General features: G+C 47.0%; 1 protein-coding gene across 2 annotated transcripts in view; it reads right to left on the reverse strand.

The window, feature by feature from the left end:
• The window catches only part of TBX21 (T-box transcription factor 21), a 104276-nt gene that overhangs the window by 72210 nt on the left and 14563 nt on the right, over positions 1 to 17503 (reverse strand). For both annotated transcript variants that reach the window (XM_063959640.1, XM_063959639.1), the window contains exons 2-3: positions 12321 to 12475; positions 3666 to 3787 (exon numbers count right to left, since the gene is read on the reverse strand). In XM_063959640.1, the coding sequence (XP_063815710.1) occupies positions 3666 to 3787; positions 12321 to 12475 (277 nt within the window). The remainder of the gene's footprint in view (positions 1 to 3665; positions 3788 to 12320; positions 12476 to 17503) is intronic.

Consider the following 17503-nt stretch of genomic DNA (forward strand, 5'->3'; position numbering starts at 1 on the left):
TAGGATGGAGCAATGAATTTCCTGGAAAACATTCCCTGTCTTTAAGCAGTACTGTGCATTTATGTTGAACATATTATTTTACTGTTGTAAGCTCTTAATACATACTCGTCTCCACTCTACATTCTCTCTCTCTCTCTTTAATTTTCTTTTTTTATAACTTCCAGCAGTGACATATAGTGGAGATTATGTATTAAGGGGTTACAGCAGTGATATAGCATGTGCAACATAAAAGCACAGTACTGCTTAAAGGCAGGGAATGTTTTACAGGAAATAACATTGGCTACCTGCGGGCGTTTGTGCATATAGTAATTTATCTTTTTTGTGATAATTAAACTGGAAGCTTCTTTCTATACAGTACCAATAGTACTGCCTACCTCCCCTTGCCCCAGCAATTTACTCCACAGTACTGCCTGTCCAAATAAACCTCCTTGCCCCCAGTACTGCCATAACTACTGTCCACCGTTACCACCTCCCTACCCCTAGTGCTGCCTGCCTCTAACCCCTTCCTTGCCCTCCAATACTGCTCCAGCTGCTATCTACCCTTACCCCCACCTTACTCTCAGCACTGCCTGTCCCCAGCACTTCCCCAACAGATGCATGTTCTCCCCCTCCCCCCCACCAATAATATGTGATGGGACCCAGAAATGGTGCAGTAGGACCCAAATTTTCTAAAGTGAGGGGTCCCTGGGACCCACAATTTTTTTCGCTTAGCACGATCATTGTGTCACCCATCGGGTGTCTTCCACTCTGCCTCTCACCACTGTCCCCTTACTGTAGGAACTGACAGATAAGCGTGTGGAGGGATGCCTGAAGTCTTTTACTCCCTTACGGGTGTTGTACATAGCCCATGATTGCGTCCTCTTGGGGCTGCAAAATAGATTGATGACTGGCTCAGGCATTAGAGGAAGAGTTGCCCGAGGATATATCTGACAATGCCAGACATTCCCTGTCTCACAATACCACCGCCACCTTTTTCTATACCAGGAGGCGTCCCCTGAGGTGGGTGTGATTGTCCTGAAATTTCAGGACAGGATCAGATACTTCCTCTCTCACCCAAGAGTGTTGATACACTCGGCGATGGAAAGTACTAGGCCTCATGGTGTCAGTTTTTGATATAGTAGAGTACGCTCAATTCCATTCCCGCCTTCTACAGAGGTTGATCCTTTCTAAGTGGGATGGCCTGCCTCATCGGATCAGGTCTCAAATGATCTCCTTGACTCCGGAGGTTCGTCTGTCACTGAGCTGGTTGCTACAGGACCAGCAGTTGAGCAGGGGCCGTCCCTTCTGGATCCCCAACTGGGTCCCTACTGACTACAGACGCCAGTCTGAGGGGTTGGGGCGTGGTGCTGGAGCAACACTCTCTCCAGGGTCGGTGGACCAAGGGGGAATCTCTCCTCCTGAGAAACATTCTGAAATTGTGGGCAGTGTTCAATGCTTTGACTCTTGCCCTGCCTCTGATACAGAACAGGCCTGTTCAAGTACAATCAGACAACGCCACCACGGTGACATACATAAACCATCAAGGCGGCACTCGAAAACGCATAGCAATGATGGAAGTGTCAAAGATCCTTCGTTGGGCGGAACGCCATCTGCCAGCAATATCGGCAGTGTTCATTCCGGGAGTCCTCAACTGGGAAGCGGATTTCCTCTGTATTCAGGACGTACAAGCCAGAGAGTGGAGTCTTCATCAGGAATTCTTTCAACTCCTAGTGGACAAGTGGGGACTACCAGATGTAGACCTGATGGCGTTACGACACAATCACAAAGTTCCGGTCTTCGGATCAAAAACAAGGGATCCTCAAGCAGCGTTCGCGGACACACTGGCAATTCCATGGAACTGCCCTACATGTTCCTTCCAGTGTCACTTCTGCCCTTGGTAGTACAGAAGTTCAATCAAGAAGGAGGAATACTACTTCTAGGTGCTCCAGCGTGGCCCAGACGGCATTGGTTCTCAAAACCTGCAGGGTCTATCGATAGATCGTCCTCTTCTACTTCCTCAATGCCCAGACCTCCTCGTTCAGGGCCCTTGTGTCTACCCGGACCTTGCCAGACTGGCTTTGACGGCGTGGCTCTTGAAGATTCAAGGGCCAAATGATTCTCCGAGGTGGTTATCCTAACTATGCTAAAGGCCTGCAAACCGGCTTCTGCACAGATTTATTATATGGTTTGGAATTCTTACTTCACCTGGTGTGCTGCTAAGAATTACGACGCTTCCACGTTTAGTACTTCCAGACTTCTGGCTTTTTTGCAACAAGGCCTAGATTTAGGGCTTCGTCTTGCCTCTCTCAAGGTTCACATATATGCCTTGTCGGTGTGATTTCAGAGAAAAATTGTGTCTATACCTGACGTTCATGCATTCACTCAGGGCGTACTGCGGATTCAGCCTCCCTATGTCCCTCCTGTGGCTCCATGGGATTTGTCTGTTGTCCTGAATGCCCTGCAAGAGTTTCCATTTGAACCTCCTGAGTCAGTGGACCTTAAATGGCTCACAGCCAAGGTCCTGTTTCTGCTGGCTATTGCCTCTGCTAGAAGGGTGTCAGACTTTGTCCTGTCATCCACCCTTTTTGATATTTCATCGTGACCGATCAGTTCTTAGAACTCACCCTGGTTATTTACCTAAGGTGGTATCATCTTTTCACCTTAATCAAGAGATTGTGGTTCCAGCCTTCATCTCTTCCGAATTGTCCTCCGAAGAACGGTCTTTGGATGTGGTACGGGCTCTCCGTATATATGTGGAGAGGACTGCCTCTGTCAGGAGGTCCAATACCCTCTTCGTACTGTTTGGTTTCCACAAACGTGGCTAGCCTGCGAATAAGCAAACCTTGGCCAGATGGATTAGAATGGTGATTGCACAAGCTTATGCGCAGACTGGACTCCCAGCTCCTGCTGTGATTAAAGACCATTCTACTCGGTCTGTTGGACCCTCTTGGGCGGCCCATCATGGCACATCCGCAGAACAATTGTGCAAGGTGCCTACGTGGTCCTCAGCGAACACGTTTATTAGGTACACTGGGTTCCACAGGGCGCCCACCCTGACGCACCTAGCTTCTTTGGGTTTGTATTGCATTAGCCGCTAGTCCCTTCTCCTGTCGTGAGAACGTGGTTCTATGTGACTAACATCTGCCTTCTCTTTTACCTGCTTCTGCATTGGACTGGATAACAAAACTGTGCTCACAGTGCCTGGAGGCGGGGTAATAGAGGAGTCCCCGCAATGCATTCTGGGACAGTCTAAAGCTTTAGCCTGTTGGTGCCTCTGGATCAAAATCCATCTCTACACTCAGATGTATTCCCTGTGAAACCCAGTGTACCTCGCAGAAAGAGATTTAACCATGGTAAGTCTACCATAAATCTCCTATACAAAGATCCTGTTTTGTGCCTGTGAGACTCATGTCCCTGCTGTGTTTTTGTTATTAATAGATTAAAGGCAAACTTTAATTTGCTCCTGACTATCCCTAGTTGAGCCGCTGCCACATACTACTGAAAAAGCAAGCTGTTCCAGTTGTCGGTGAAGGAGCCAGGTGATGGCAGTGATTACTCTCCTCCTTTATATTATTAATACGATTATTTACCATGGCCTCCCAGACTACACTTACGTATGTTCATGTACTGTCAGTCTGCCACATTCACAGATACATTTGCTACATCATTGTATTGGGGTTGTATACCTGCGTTACGTTGCTAGATGCACCTTTGTTGTTTGTCAGTTTGAGTTTGCTGAATGTCACCTCCTGTCTCATCCAGTGTGCACCAGTATTGGGGGAATCAGGATGCTGGTAAATTCGGTTTCCTGTCCACAGCAAAGAGACAATATGTACAACATGTCATATATAGTATGTTATCTACATTAAGCAATTCATATTTTAACATACCTAATAAACCATACCTATTTTGGATGAATTAATACCCATTTTTGGACCCTATTGGATGTAAACATTGGGACGATACAAGGAAAATTGGGATTGACTGTAGGCAGCTAGACCTCAAAACTAATTTAAGAAACTGCAAAAATGTAGGTTGTAGCTCATGTCACTTTGTGATGGGCTAATCTGCTTGATTTAATTTTGTCTTAACATTGGGTGTTGATCATTGGGTCGACCTTAACTAGGTCGACAGTCATTAGGTCGACAACTATTGGTCAACAGTGACTAGGTCAACACCTGGAATAGGTTGACACGGAAAAGATCAACATGAGTTTTTGGAATTTTTTGGTGTAGTTTGCCTCGTAAAGTGACCGGGAACCCCAATTAGCGCACTGTGTCCCCTTGCCATGCTTCAAGCAGATTACTGTTCCCAATCGTAGTCCACGGGGATGGTAAAGTAAGAAAAAGTTTAAAAAATAACACATTTTTTTGTTGAAAACTCATGTTGACCTTTCATGTGTCGACCTTTGCCATGTAGACCTACTGACCCTGTCGACCTAATGCATGTCGACCAATAGTGGTCAACCTAATGACTGTCGACCTAAGTGAGGTCGACCTAAAGACTGGATACCCTTAACATTGCGACAACTAGTCTGCAACTAGTAATGCAGACATTCAGCTCCCAGTGATGGGAGATGGTCCTAGCTAAATTCTGCTTAGGCTCAGGGATGTGTCTCACATAGGGAAACTGTATTTTGTGACGGCTTCCAGGTTAGGGGCTGGCCTCTGAAGTTTTGGGTGATCAGGTGTTAGCTTATATTTTTCTTGGGACACCTATTGCATTCTAAGCAAAACATGAAGCTATAACAAGCAGTATTTATAAAAAAAAAGCTGTTAAATCCTATATAATAAAAGGCTAACGCTGCTCCTCACCTCTATGGAGGGAATGCAAGTGTTTTGTACACTGGTAGCCACTAGATGGCGCCTGATGGAACTATTCAAGTTCTCCGTTCGGGCACGCATAGCCGCCGGCGCTGACTTTACTATTATGTTGTACTGTCATTTTGATAGGCTGGTAACTAGTATTGAGATAAGTGAAGAACTATGATAGTTTTGTGTTATATGCTTTTATGCTGGACCTATCAACTGCAACATTATAGTGCATGTGGCCAGCATTAACTCCATATGTATTGTAGAGGCCTATGGTGGTCATTCCGAGTTGTTCGCTTGCTGCTATTTCTCTAACGTCCTAGTGGATGCTGGGAACTCCGTAAGGACCATGGGGAATAGCGGGCTCCGAAGGAGGCTGGGCACTCTAGAAAGATCTTAGACTACCTGGTGTGCACTGGCTCCTCCCACTATGACCCTCCTCCAAGCCTCAGTTAGATTTCGTGCCCGGCCGAGGTTGGATGCACACTAGGGGCTCTCCTGAGCTCTTAGAAAGTTATAGTCTTAGAATTTGTTATTTTCAGTGAGACCTGCTGGCAACAGGCTCACTGCAGCGAGGGACTAAGGGGAGAAGAAGCGAACTCGCCTGCTTGCAGCCGGATTGGGCTTCTTAGGCTACTGGACACCATTAGCTCCAGAGGGATCGACCGCAGGCCCAGCCTTGATGTTCGGTCCCGGAGCCGCGCCGCCGTCCCCCTTACAGAGCCAGAAGCAAGAAGATGGTCCGGAAAATCGGCGGCATGAAGACTCTGTCTTCACCAAGGTAGCGCACAGCACTGCAGCTGTGCGCCATTGCTCCTCTCACACACTTCACACTCCGGTCACTGAGGGTGCAGGGCGCTGGGGGGGGCGCCCTGAGGCAGCAATAAAAACACCTTGGCTGGCTAAAATACCTCAATATATGGCCCCAGGGGCTATATATGAGGTAAATACCCCTGCCAGAATTCCATAAAAAACGGGAGAATAGGCCGCGAAAAAGGGGCGGAGCCTATCTCCTCAGCACACTGGCGCCATTTTTCCCTACAGCTCGGCTGGAATGAAGCTCCCTGGCTCTTCCCTGCAATTACTACAGTACAGTAAGAGGGAAAAGAGAGGGGGGGCATTAAAATTGGCACTGTATACAGTATATTATATAAAAAGCAGCTATTAGGGACATAACTCAGTTAGTCCCTGTATATATATAGCGCTCTGGTGTGTGCTGGCATACTCTTACTCTGTCCCCCCAAAGGGCTTTTGTGGGTCCTGTCCTCGTTTAGAGCATTCCCTGTGTGTCTGCGGTGTGTCGGTACGGCTGTGTCGACATGTTGAATGAGGAGGCTTATATGGTGACAGAACAGAGGCCGATATATGTGATGTCGCCCCCTGTGGGGCCGACACCAGAGTGGATGGATAGGTGAAAGGTATTAACCGACAGTGTCAACTCCTTACATAAAAGGGTGGATGACGTAACAGCTGTGGGACAGCCGGCTTCGCAGCCCGCGCCTGCCCAGGCGTCTCAAAGGCCATCAGGGGCTCAAAAACGCCCGCTCTCTCAGATGGCAGACACAGATGTCGACACGGAGTCTGACTCCAGTGTCGACAAGGTGGAGACATATACACAATCCACTAGGAACATCCGTGACGTGATCCCGGCAATAAAAAATGTGTTATACATTTCTGACTTTAACCCAAGCACCTCTAAAAATGGGTTTTAGGTTTGGGGAGAAAAAACAGGCAGTGTTTTGTTCCCCCATCAGATGAATAAATGAAGTGTGTGAAAGCGTGGGTTCCCCCGTTAAGAAACTGGTAATTTATAAAAAGTTACTGATGGCGTACCCTTTCCCGCCAGGTGGATAAGTTACGCTGGGAGATATCCCCTAGGGTGGATAAGGCGCTCACACGTTTGTCAAAAAGGGTGGCACTGCCGTCTTAGGATACGGCCACTTTAATAGGTGCCTGTTGATAAAAAACAGGAGGCTATCCTGAAGTCTGTATTTACACACTCAGGTACTAGACTGAGACCTGCAGATAGTGCTGCTGCAGCGTGGTCGGTGACCCTGTCAAACAGGGATATTAGTTGGCAAACATAAAAACATATTAAAGACGTCGTCTTATATATGGGGGATGCACAGAGGGATATTTTGCCGGCTGGCATCCAAAATAAATGTAATGTCCATTCTGTCAAGAGGGTATTAGAGACCTGTCACTGGACAGGTGATGCTGACTTAAAAAGCGCATAGAGAGCCTTATAAGGGTGAGGAATTATTTGGGGATGGTCTCTGGGACCTCGTATCCACAGCAACTGCTGGGAAGAAATAATTTTACCTCAGGTTTCCTCACAGACAAAGGTACAGTCCTTTCGGCTTCAGAAAAGCAAGCGGGTCAAATGGCGCTTCCTTTCTGTACAGAGACAAGGGGAAAAAAGCTGCACCAGTCAGCCTGTTCCCAGAATCAAGATTCTTCCCCCGCCTCCTGTGAGGCCACACCATGACGCGGGTGCTCCACAGGTGTAGCCAGGTACGGTGGGGGGCCGTCTAAAAAATTTCAGCAATTAGTGGGCTCGCTCACAGGTGGATCCCTGTTTCTTTCAAATAGTATTTCAGGGGTACAAGCTGGAATTCGAGATGTCTCCCCCCAGCCGTTTCCTAAAATATGCCTTGCTGACAACTCCCTCAGGCAGGGAGGCTGTGCTAGAGGCAATTAATAAGCGGTATTCCCAGCAGGTAATACTCAAGGTGCCCCTACTTCAACAAGGACGGGGTTACTATTCCACACGGGTTGGGGTACCGAAACCGCATGGTTCGGTGTGACCCATTTTATATTTAAAATCCTTGAACACAAAAATTCAAGTTCAAGATGGAATCGCTCAGGGCGGTTATTCCAAGCCTGGACGAGGGGGATTACATGGTATCCTGGGACATCAAGGATGCTTACCTGCATGTCCCCATTTACCATCCTCGCCAGGAGTACCTCAGATTTGTGGTACAGGATTACCATTACCAAGTCCAGACACTGCCGTTTGGACTGTACATGGCACCGAGGGTGTTTTATCAAGGTAATGGCCGAGATGTTGATACTCCTTCAAAAAAAGGGAGTTGTAATTATCCCGTACTTGGACATTCTCGTTATAAGGGCGAGGTCCAAGGAGCAGTTGGTAGTCGGGGTAGCACTATTTTGGAAAGTGCTACAACAGCATGGTTGGATTCTAAACAGTCCAAAGTCACAGCTGGTTCCTATGACACGTCTACTGTTCCTGGGGATGGTTCTGGACATAAACCAGAAATAGTGTTTCTCCCGGAGGAGAAAGCCAAGGAGTTGTCATCTCTAGTCAGAGACCTCCTGAAGCCAAAATAGGTAGCAGTGCATCATTGCACGCGAGTCCTGGGAAAAATGGTAGCTTCCTACGAAGCAATCCCATTAGGCAGGTTCCATACAAGAACTTTTCAGAGGGACCTGTTGGACAAGTGGTCCGGATCGCATCTTCCGATGCATAGGCTGATAACCCTGTCTCCAAGGACCAGGGTATCTCTACTGTGGTGGCTGCAGAGTGCCCATCTTCAAGAGGGCCGCAGTTTCGGCATACAGGACTAGGTCCTAGTGACCATGGATTCCAGCCTTTGAGGCTGGGAGGCAGTCACACAGGGAAGAAATTTCCAGGGACTTTGGTCAAGTCAGGTTATTTCCCTACACATAAATATTCTGGACCTGAGGGCCATTTACAATGCCCTGAGGCCGGCAAGGCCTCTGCTTCAAAAACAGCCGGTACTGATCCAATCAGACAACATCACGGCAGTCTCCCATGTAAACCAACAGGGCGGCACAAGAAGCAGGATGGCGATGGCAGAAGCCACAAGGATTCTCCGATAGGCGGAAAATCATGTGTTAGCACTGTCAGCAGTGTTCATTCCCGGAGTGGACAACTGGGAAGCAGATCTTCTCAATAGACACGACCTCCACCCGGGAGAATGGGGACTTCCTCCAGAAGTCTTCCAATAGGATTGTACACCATTGGGAAAGGCCACAGGTGGACATGATGGCGTCCCGCCTCAACAAAAAGCTATAAAAGATATTGCACCGGGTCAAGGGACCCTCAGGCGATAGCTATGGACGCTCTGGTAACACCGTGGGTGTACCAGTCGGTTTATGTGTTCTCGCCTCTGCCTCTCACACCAAAGGTACTGAGAAGGCGAGGAGTAAGAACGATACTCGTGGATGGCCAAGAAGAGCTTGGTACCCAGAACTTCAAGAATTTATATCAGAGGACCCATGGCCTCTGCCACTCAGACAGGACCTGCGGCAGCAGGGGCCCTGTCTGTTCCAAGACTTACCGCGGCTGCGTTTGTCGGCATGGCGGTTGAGCGCCGGATCCTGAAGGAAAAGGGCATTCCGGAGGAAGTCATTCCTACGCTTACTAAAGCCAGGAAAGAGGTTACAGCAACTCATTATCACCGCATATGGCGAAAATATGTTGCATGGTGTGAGGCCGAAAGGGCCCCAACAGAGGAATTTCAACTAGGTCGATTTCTGCATTTCCTGCAAGTAGGAGTGACTATGGGCCTTAAATTGGGTTCCATTAAGGTACAGATCTCGGCTCTGTCGATTTTCTTTCAAAAAGAACTAGCTTCAGTACCTGAAGTTCAGACATTTATAAAAGGAGTGCTGCAGAGTCAGCCCCCGTTTGTGCCTCCTGTGGCACCTTGGGATCTCAACGTGGTGTTGAGTTTCTTAAAATCACATTGGTTTGAACCACTAAAAACCGTGGATCTGAAATATCTCACGTGGAAGGTGGTTATGTTATTGGCCTTGGCTTCTGCCAGGCGAGTATCAAAGTTGGCGGCTTTGTCTTGTAAAAGCCCTTATTTGATTTTCCATATGGATAGGGCAGAATTGAGGACTCGTCCCCAGTTTCTCCCAAAGGTGGTGTCAGCGTTTCACCTGAACCAGCCTATTGTGGTGCCTAGGCTACTAGGGACTTGGAGGACTCCAAGTTGCTAGACGTTGTCAGGGCACTGAAAATATATGTTTCCAGAACGGCTAGAGTCAGAAAATCTGACTCGCTGTTTATCCTATATGCACCTAATAAGCTGGGTGCTCCTGCTTCTAAGCAGACTATTGCTCGTTGGATTTGTAGTACAATTCAGCTTGCACATACTGTGGCAGGCCTGCCACAACCAAAATCTGTCAATGCCCATTCCACAAGGAAGGTGGGCTCATCTTGGGCGGCTGCCCGAGGGGTCTCGGCTTTACAACTTTGCCGAGCAGCTATTTGGTCAGGGGCAAACACGTTTGCAAAATTCTACAAATTTGATACCCTGGCTGAGGAGGACCTGGAGTTCTCTCATTCAGTGCTGCAGAGTCATCCGCACTCTCCCGCCCGTTTGGGAGCTTTGGTATAATCCCCATGGTCCTTACGGAGTTCCCAGCATCCACTAGGACGTTAGAGAAAATAAGAATTTACTCACCGGTAATTCTATTTCTCGTAGTCCGTAGTGGATGCTGGGCGCCCATCCCAAGTGCGGTTTATCTGCAATACTTGTACATAGTTATTGTTAACTAAATCGGGTTATTGTTGAGCCATCTGTTGAGAGGCTCTATTGTTTCATACTGTTAACTGTGTTTCATATCACGAGTTGTACGGTGTGATTGGTGTGGCGGGTATGAGTCTTACCCGGGATTCAAAATCCTTCCTTATTGTGTACGCTCGTCCGGGCACAGTACCTAACTGAGGCTTGGAGGAGGGTCATAGTGGGAGGAGCCAGTGCACACCAGGTAGTCTAAGATCTTTCTAGAGTGCCCAGCCTCCTTCGGAGCCCGCTATTCCCCATGGTCCTTACGGAGTGCCCAGCATCCACTACGGACTACGAGAAATAGAATTACCGGTGAGTAAATTCTTATTTTTTAGCAGAATTGCTAATAGGCTAAAATCCGGCAGTTCTGCGCATGCGTATGCACCACAGAGCGCACGCGCTAAGCAATTTTACACAAAACTATGCTATTTTACTCACGGGTGAACAAAGCTTTTCAGTCGCTCTGTTGATCGGAGAATGATTGACAGGAAGTGGGTGTTTCTGGGTGGTAGCTGAGCGTTTTCCGGGAGTGTGCTAAAAAACGCAGGCGTGCCAGCAGAAAACGCAGGCGTGCCAGCAGAAAACGCAGGAGTGGCTGGAGAAACGGGGGAGTGGCTGGCCGGACGCTGGGCGTGTTTGTGACGTCAAACCAGGAACTAAACGGACTGAGGTGATCGCAATCTAGGAGTAGGTCTGGAGCTACTCAGAAACTGCAAGGAAATAATTAATAGCAGAATTGCTAATCTTTCGTTTGCAATTCTGCTATGCTAAGATACACTCCCAGAGGGCGGCGGCTTTGCGTTTGCATTGCTGCTAAAAGTAGCTAGCGAGCGAACAACTCGGAATGACCACCTATGTTTCCTGTAGAGGGAATCCCTAAGTTCTGTAAAAAATGGGCATTGTCACAGGATTTAGGGATTCCCTCTATTTACCATTCTTCGCAGTCTGAGATGGCCATTATAGGGGCTCTCCAGTGATAGCTTTGCATGGACAAGTGCTTCACGGCGTGTTTACAAAGAACAATGGCAGGAAACTGTTTAGCTGGCTGTCCTACCATGCTATTGTCATCTCAGGATGGTGATAGTGGGTGTGGTAAAAAAAAAAGCTTTATTATTAAAATATAATTTTTTGTAAAACTCTGTGGAAGCCCAAGACTGGGCTTTCAGGTGCAGTTCTTCTGTCTGACCTGAGTCATGCAAGAGCTGTAGGGTCCTGACTGGCTGGAAATGCTGTAAGTCTATGCTTACTGCTGCCAGACAGAGGGCGTCTTTCAGGTGCACCTGAGACTGCAGCGCAAAGTACCAATTTTTGGTACTTTGCGCATGCAGAGGACCCGTTCTGCGCTAACGGATCCTGCTGCATAGGACGCAGGCTGGCATCAGACTGTCATTGATTGATTGATTCGGTGGCGTATCGCAGCTGTTTCTGCGAGTGGGAAGAGGCCAGGGATTTCTATCGTAGGACGGAGATTTCCTGGCCTCTGCTTTGGGTGGCTTGCGCGGCACCATGGATGCCACAAGCCACCCAGTGGTGGGTGCTTTGATTCGATGCGGCATCCTAGGATGCAGGTCTGATCACTAATGCAGCAGGAGGTGTCTGCATGTAAGAGGTGCCTCCTGCTGCATTTACATAGAGCAGTAAACAAATGACCGCACCTGAATGACCCCCAGAATTTACTCAGCTGCCAAGGCAACTTTTTTTTTAGATAAATAGCTCTGAAAAATATTTTTTATCACTACAATAGGAAATAGTGTTTTTTTAGGCTATTTGATATAAAGAGTAAAGATCACTTTGTGATATATCTGTTTGCTGAAAAAAATTTAAGACATGAATCTCTTTTGGTAGGATGTCAAATTGAGGGTATACAATTTAGACGATTGTGATCCTGTATTCAGCTATTACAGATAACTCTTTAGAGATCATATAGAGGCTCTAATCTTATTGAATGCTTTCCTGCAGTTGGTACCTGGCATGTTGCCCTCAGCCTTGCCACATTGGATCCATTTTCCTCCTTGGAATCTCCAGTGATTCTGATCTGCCAGGACCACATCGACATGCAGAGTGTATTGAGCGAGAGGATCCAGGCCTGACGCACGATAACTGAGGAACGGGAACATGCGCCTATAAGAGAGAATATACATTCACTTAAATTTAGAATGAACATTGGTAAATTGCCGTCTCAGAATCATTTTTTAGCATCATGCAGTTATTGTATATGAATTAAAAAAATTTTTATTGATTTTTCCAAAGATAAGATAATATATAAGGGGGTACAGAAACAAGATGGGGGAGAAATAGGGGGATTGGGCATGGAGAACACTTAGACATAAACATAAACCCAACTGAACATACGTATTCAGCAAACATCTTAGAGTGGGAAACAGCAAAAAAAGAAACCTAATAAATGATGAGTTACATGGCCCCTTGGTAGAATACACACTTATACCACTTCATCAATGGAGGATTAGCTGAAGAAAAGTAGGGACAACTGAGTGTCTCCATCAAGAAGCTATATTTAATTGTAGACACTATCAATGAGAGAGAAAGGGATTTATCTTGCTTCCAGAATTGGGCTATAGCTGCCTTTGTAGCAATATTATTATCCCTTATTAATATCGTGCCACAAGGGTTCTGCAGCGCCTAACAAAATACATAAACATATATGAGCAAAACCAGAAAACCAGCGACTTAAGCTGGCTACACCCTAGGCGATATATTGTCTGATCCGGCAGGTCGCACCAACACACCATTCACATCGGGCAGTGTGTATGCCCAATCTCCCCCCCCCCCCCCCTTCCCTGCTGTCGCTAGCGATGTCTTCTGCAGGGCTGACAGTAGACATTGCTAGTGATGTCAGGCTGCAAAATGCAGCATGGCATCCATCGTTGCTCCATCGCCCCCTGCATTGGCAAATATGTGTAGGCACTTGCCAATGCAGGGTCCCATAGCCCGCTGGATCGCAGGGTACACAGGTCATCTAGTGTGTACCCAGCTTTAGAGTACAAGACAATGTAGGACAAGTACATGGTATGCAACATTGCTACATCAGCGGGCATTACACTGAAATAAGCATCAGGGTGGCCGAATCCGAGGGCTAGGTGCCGATGTAAGGACTATGGAGTAGAAGATAGTCTAAGTAAGAGAAGGAAAAGCACATGAGGGGAGAGGGCCCTGCTCGCGAGAGCTTACAATAAAGATATGACTTAAGAGGTATCTGTGATATATAGGGATGGTATCCAGGAATATATGCAGGAGTGCAATTTGTGGGGACAAAGACACCCTATAACTGAGAACTTGAAAACTTAGACTTTACTTCATATGATTTAGGTCTATTTATGAACAGTAGGCGCTAATTAAAAATCTGTTTTGCAGATTATCGTGGTGATAGAAATTCTAGTATATCTGCAATGTACTAACCCTGGCTAAAAACCCTGCACCTCTGCGAGAATGCACACATACGTTTCACCCAGCTTCTCACCTCATAAACAGACCTAACTTACATACATACACAGATACATAGAACTGACCCACAGATTGGAACTGATTAAGTCGCACGCACAGCCGATGTCGGAGGAATTTCTGTCTCAGAAATGTGTGCTAAATTTGGACATTTCTGGTTGGTGACAGGGAGGTGACGTAGCACTCACACGGAGATCGTCTATCTTATGGGGATGACTGTGAAAGTGACTGCATACACAGATGCCCACATGCTCACAAGAGGAAGCCATACTCCGACAAGTTTCAATGGTGCGACTGATAGTGGTGGCTAAAGACCCACCACTTCATCTTTCTGCATCTATGGATGCTGACAGTGGGCTTCTCAGTCCTTGTGAACATTTGTACGCGTGGATGTATACCAGGGAAGGGCTCTGTAGCAATATTTTAGTAAAGGCACAGACAGGCAACCGTCAAGAGACAAAAGACACAGACATGACTGCGTCTGACTTACAATCAGCCCCATTGTCTTAGAAAAGTAAAGGAAACATAATTTTTATAAATTTGTCTTATTAAAATATACCAGCAGGGTCTGATTTGGGGGCCAGGGAACTGGGAAGTCCTTGGTGGTCCCCACTGCTTCAAGACTGCCACTTTCTGTGAGGGATGAGGCTTAATTGTCACGATCACGTGTGCAGGGAGTACTGGGGATGCTGCCCAGCTGTGTCAGAACAAGGGCAAGCAGGGCAGGGTGCCATCTGCCCCTACGGCCGGTATAGTTTTAGTATTCTAGGGCCGCCCACTGGCCGCTGCTCAGCAGCTATGGAGATCTTGCTGAGCAGCAGGGGCTAACAAAAAATGTCTGCCTCCATAGTAGGCTACAGAAAGATGGCCACTTTTGACCACTGGGAAGACAAGTTTCCTTTCCCAGGAACCCAAGGGGCTGAAGAGTGGAAACAGGGGTCAGACTTAGGCTGTTTGTCAGGTGAAGAGGAGCTGAAAAAAGATGTCATGGTGCCAAGGAGGAGAGAGACAGAAAGGTCAGAGGTGAGGAGAGCATGTGCAGCCCCAACATTGTTGTTGTAGCAGAGAAAGTATGTTAGAGAAACCCTGTGCTGTAGGGAAAGAGAGAAAGAAGCTTCTGCTTCCAGTATAAGCAGACAAGGGAGGCTGATAACCACCTAAAGTAATTTTTTCCCACTTGCTATTCTGCTTCCTCTCTGTAGCCATGAAGCAACATTGCAAAGAAGTAGTCTGAGAGTTGCACTGTAGTGCGGAGGGGTGCTGTGAGGCAGGCATTGAATGTTCCAGGATGGTGCTGTGAGGTGGTTATTGAAAGATGGGGGTGCTGTGAAACATTTATTGAAGGGGTGAGGGTGTGTGTGTGCTGCGAGGTAGTTATTGTAGTGGCGGGAAGTGCTGTGAGGTGCTTATTGAAGGGAGGGGCAATGCAGTGAGGAGGACATTGTAGGGGCTGGGGGAGTTGCTGTAAGGTGGTTATTGAATATTGGGGGTTATTTAGGTTGGATTGCAGACTTAATCCTTTCTCTCGCATGCTGGGGGCCGCCCATCGCAGGGCAAAGCCGCCCACCATGCTGAATCTCCTGCCCAGCGGTCACAGCAACTGTGGATGACCCCTGCCCTCTGCAGCCCGGCTGTGAAGGCAGGTGGCCCACCACCATTTTTTTCATCACTGCGCTGCCACCCCGCCCCCATTTTCCCAGCACTACCCCTGCAATGGTCTTTCACCGCCCTCGCCCATTCCGTGAACAGGGGCATTAGCAGCCAATGGGATCATTGGCTGGGACGCGCACATGCAGGATGGGACCTGAGCATGCGCATTAGTGCAGAGAACAGGGAAATTGCAGAGGCATTGCGTTACAGTGCGACCAGAATAACCCCCATAGTTAGAGAAAGATAGCACATGACTGTTTAGGAATACTGGAAACAGAGGCTTCTCACACACAGTGTATGGAGGGGGGAAGGCAGACAATGTCAAGTGCAGTCAGGTTGTGATGAAGACTAGTTCTTATGGAGGTGCACATGTTCTCTTGGCCAATTAGTAAGCTTTCTTAGTCATCTTACTTGGCCAAACCCTGTCAATTGTGGGGGGAGCCGGAGGCTCTCACTCGCGAAGGGTGTATAATAAGACTGTTAAGTGGAAGGCAGGGAAGGAAAATTGCAGGAGTGGCGGGGTGTTGCTTTCTGTATTATATGGTAGTTGCTGCAATACTCTCTGTATTTTATGGTGTTCACTGAGCTGCTCTCTATTATCTGGCGGTCACTGCTTTGTTTCTGTATTATATGGCAGGCATTGCAACACTCTGCCTCACCACTTAAATCAGTAGGCTACACCTCTTAAGCATTGCGAGGTCTCCCTTCAGTGTGCGGCGACTATTGCATTCCCCCTGTGGGCCCTTCATGTCCCAGTCCGATGCTGTACCAGTCATCTACTCAACATTGTTGTGGCAGACATTTTGTGGGCCAAGGGAAGCATATAGTTTATGGACTGTATACATGAAAACATATTGTTAATTGTCTTCTGACAAAAAAAAATGTTAACCCTAGTCTGTATGTGTGTGTCCATGTTACAGGGAATTTGGATTGGAAGCTCCTCTTGGGCTGGAAGAAATGTGAATCTATTTCCACATGAATTTCATATGGCACATTCTCATGAACGTAAACAGTGCACAAACTCTCTACTCCCATTTCAGCCACAAAATGACTGCCTCAGTGCTTTCTATCGATAGCATTCCAGTAGGTTAATTTGCATAATTCTCACCCTTCTTTAATATGGCATCCGGTCAGTAGGTCAACATGGACAATGTTGACTCATGAAAAGGTCTACCTGGCTTTTTCCAGTTTTTTTTATTTTAATTTACAATTTTCATACTTTGCCATCCACGTGAAATATGATTGGGAATAATAACCTGCGAGTGAAGCAAGCTATGCAAGGGAACGCAATTAACTAATTGGGATTTCTGGTCGTGTTACGGAAATATGACGCCAAAAACATTAAAAACATCTCATGTCAACCTGTCCCGTGTCTATATTTTTCCCATGTCGACCAATAGTGGTTGACTTATTGACTGTTGACATTATCCAGGTCGACCCATTGATCCATAACCCTGTAGTAGTCAGCCTTGGTCATGTTGCTAGAGTACTGCTGATTTTAGTAGAGTGACAAAAGTGTGCACAGTGATCATATGTGGTGCATGAGGCTACTCTAAGTACAAATGAGACACTCCCTTAAGGGCTTATTCACACTTGAGACTGCTATTATTCTGTTATATTTAAACAGAAAACCAGATGACAGTGACATGTGGTTTGCTAATCTATACAAGCCACAAAGTATTTCCTGTTGTGTGCCAAATACAGTAAAGCAGTTATGGGAATCAATCTATTACTAGTACGTAATCATGTTCACACAGAATATCCAATAGACTGTGGTCTGAAAAATTATTGAATAGTTAAAGCTTGCTTAAAATGCTAAATATGCACATCTGTGTTGAGTTGTTGCAAAGGCAACTGAGGAGAAGGGGTATTACAGATGTTCTGTATTACCCCTTTCACATCGCAAACCCGGGTCTCACCCAGTATTTTGAACCCGGGTCAGACCCTTTCACACTACACTTTCAACCTGGGTTATTGCAGGGTTGGCTCCTTTTAACTCAACCCGGGTCAGCAATTAAAACACCATGGATTTAATTTTAA

Source organism: Pseudophryne corroboree, chromosome 3 (genome assembly GCF_028390025.1).
Source record: "Pseudophryne corroboree isolate aPseCor3 chromosome 3, aPseCor3.hap2, whole genome shotgun sequence".
Taxonomy (NCBI): domain Eukaryota; kingdom Metazoa; phylum Chordata; class Amphibia; order Anura; family Myobatrachidae; genus Pseudophryne; species Pseudophryne corroboree.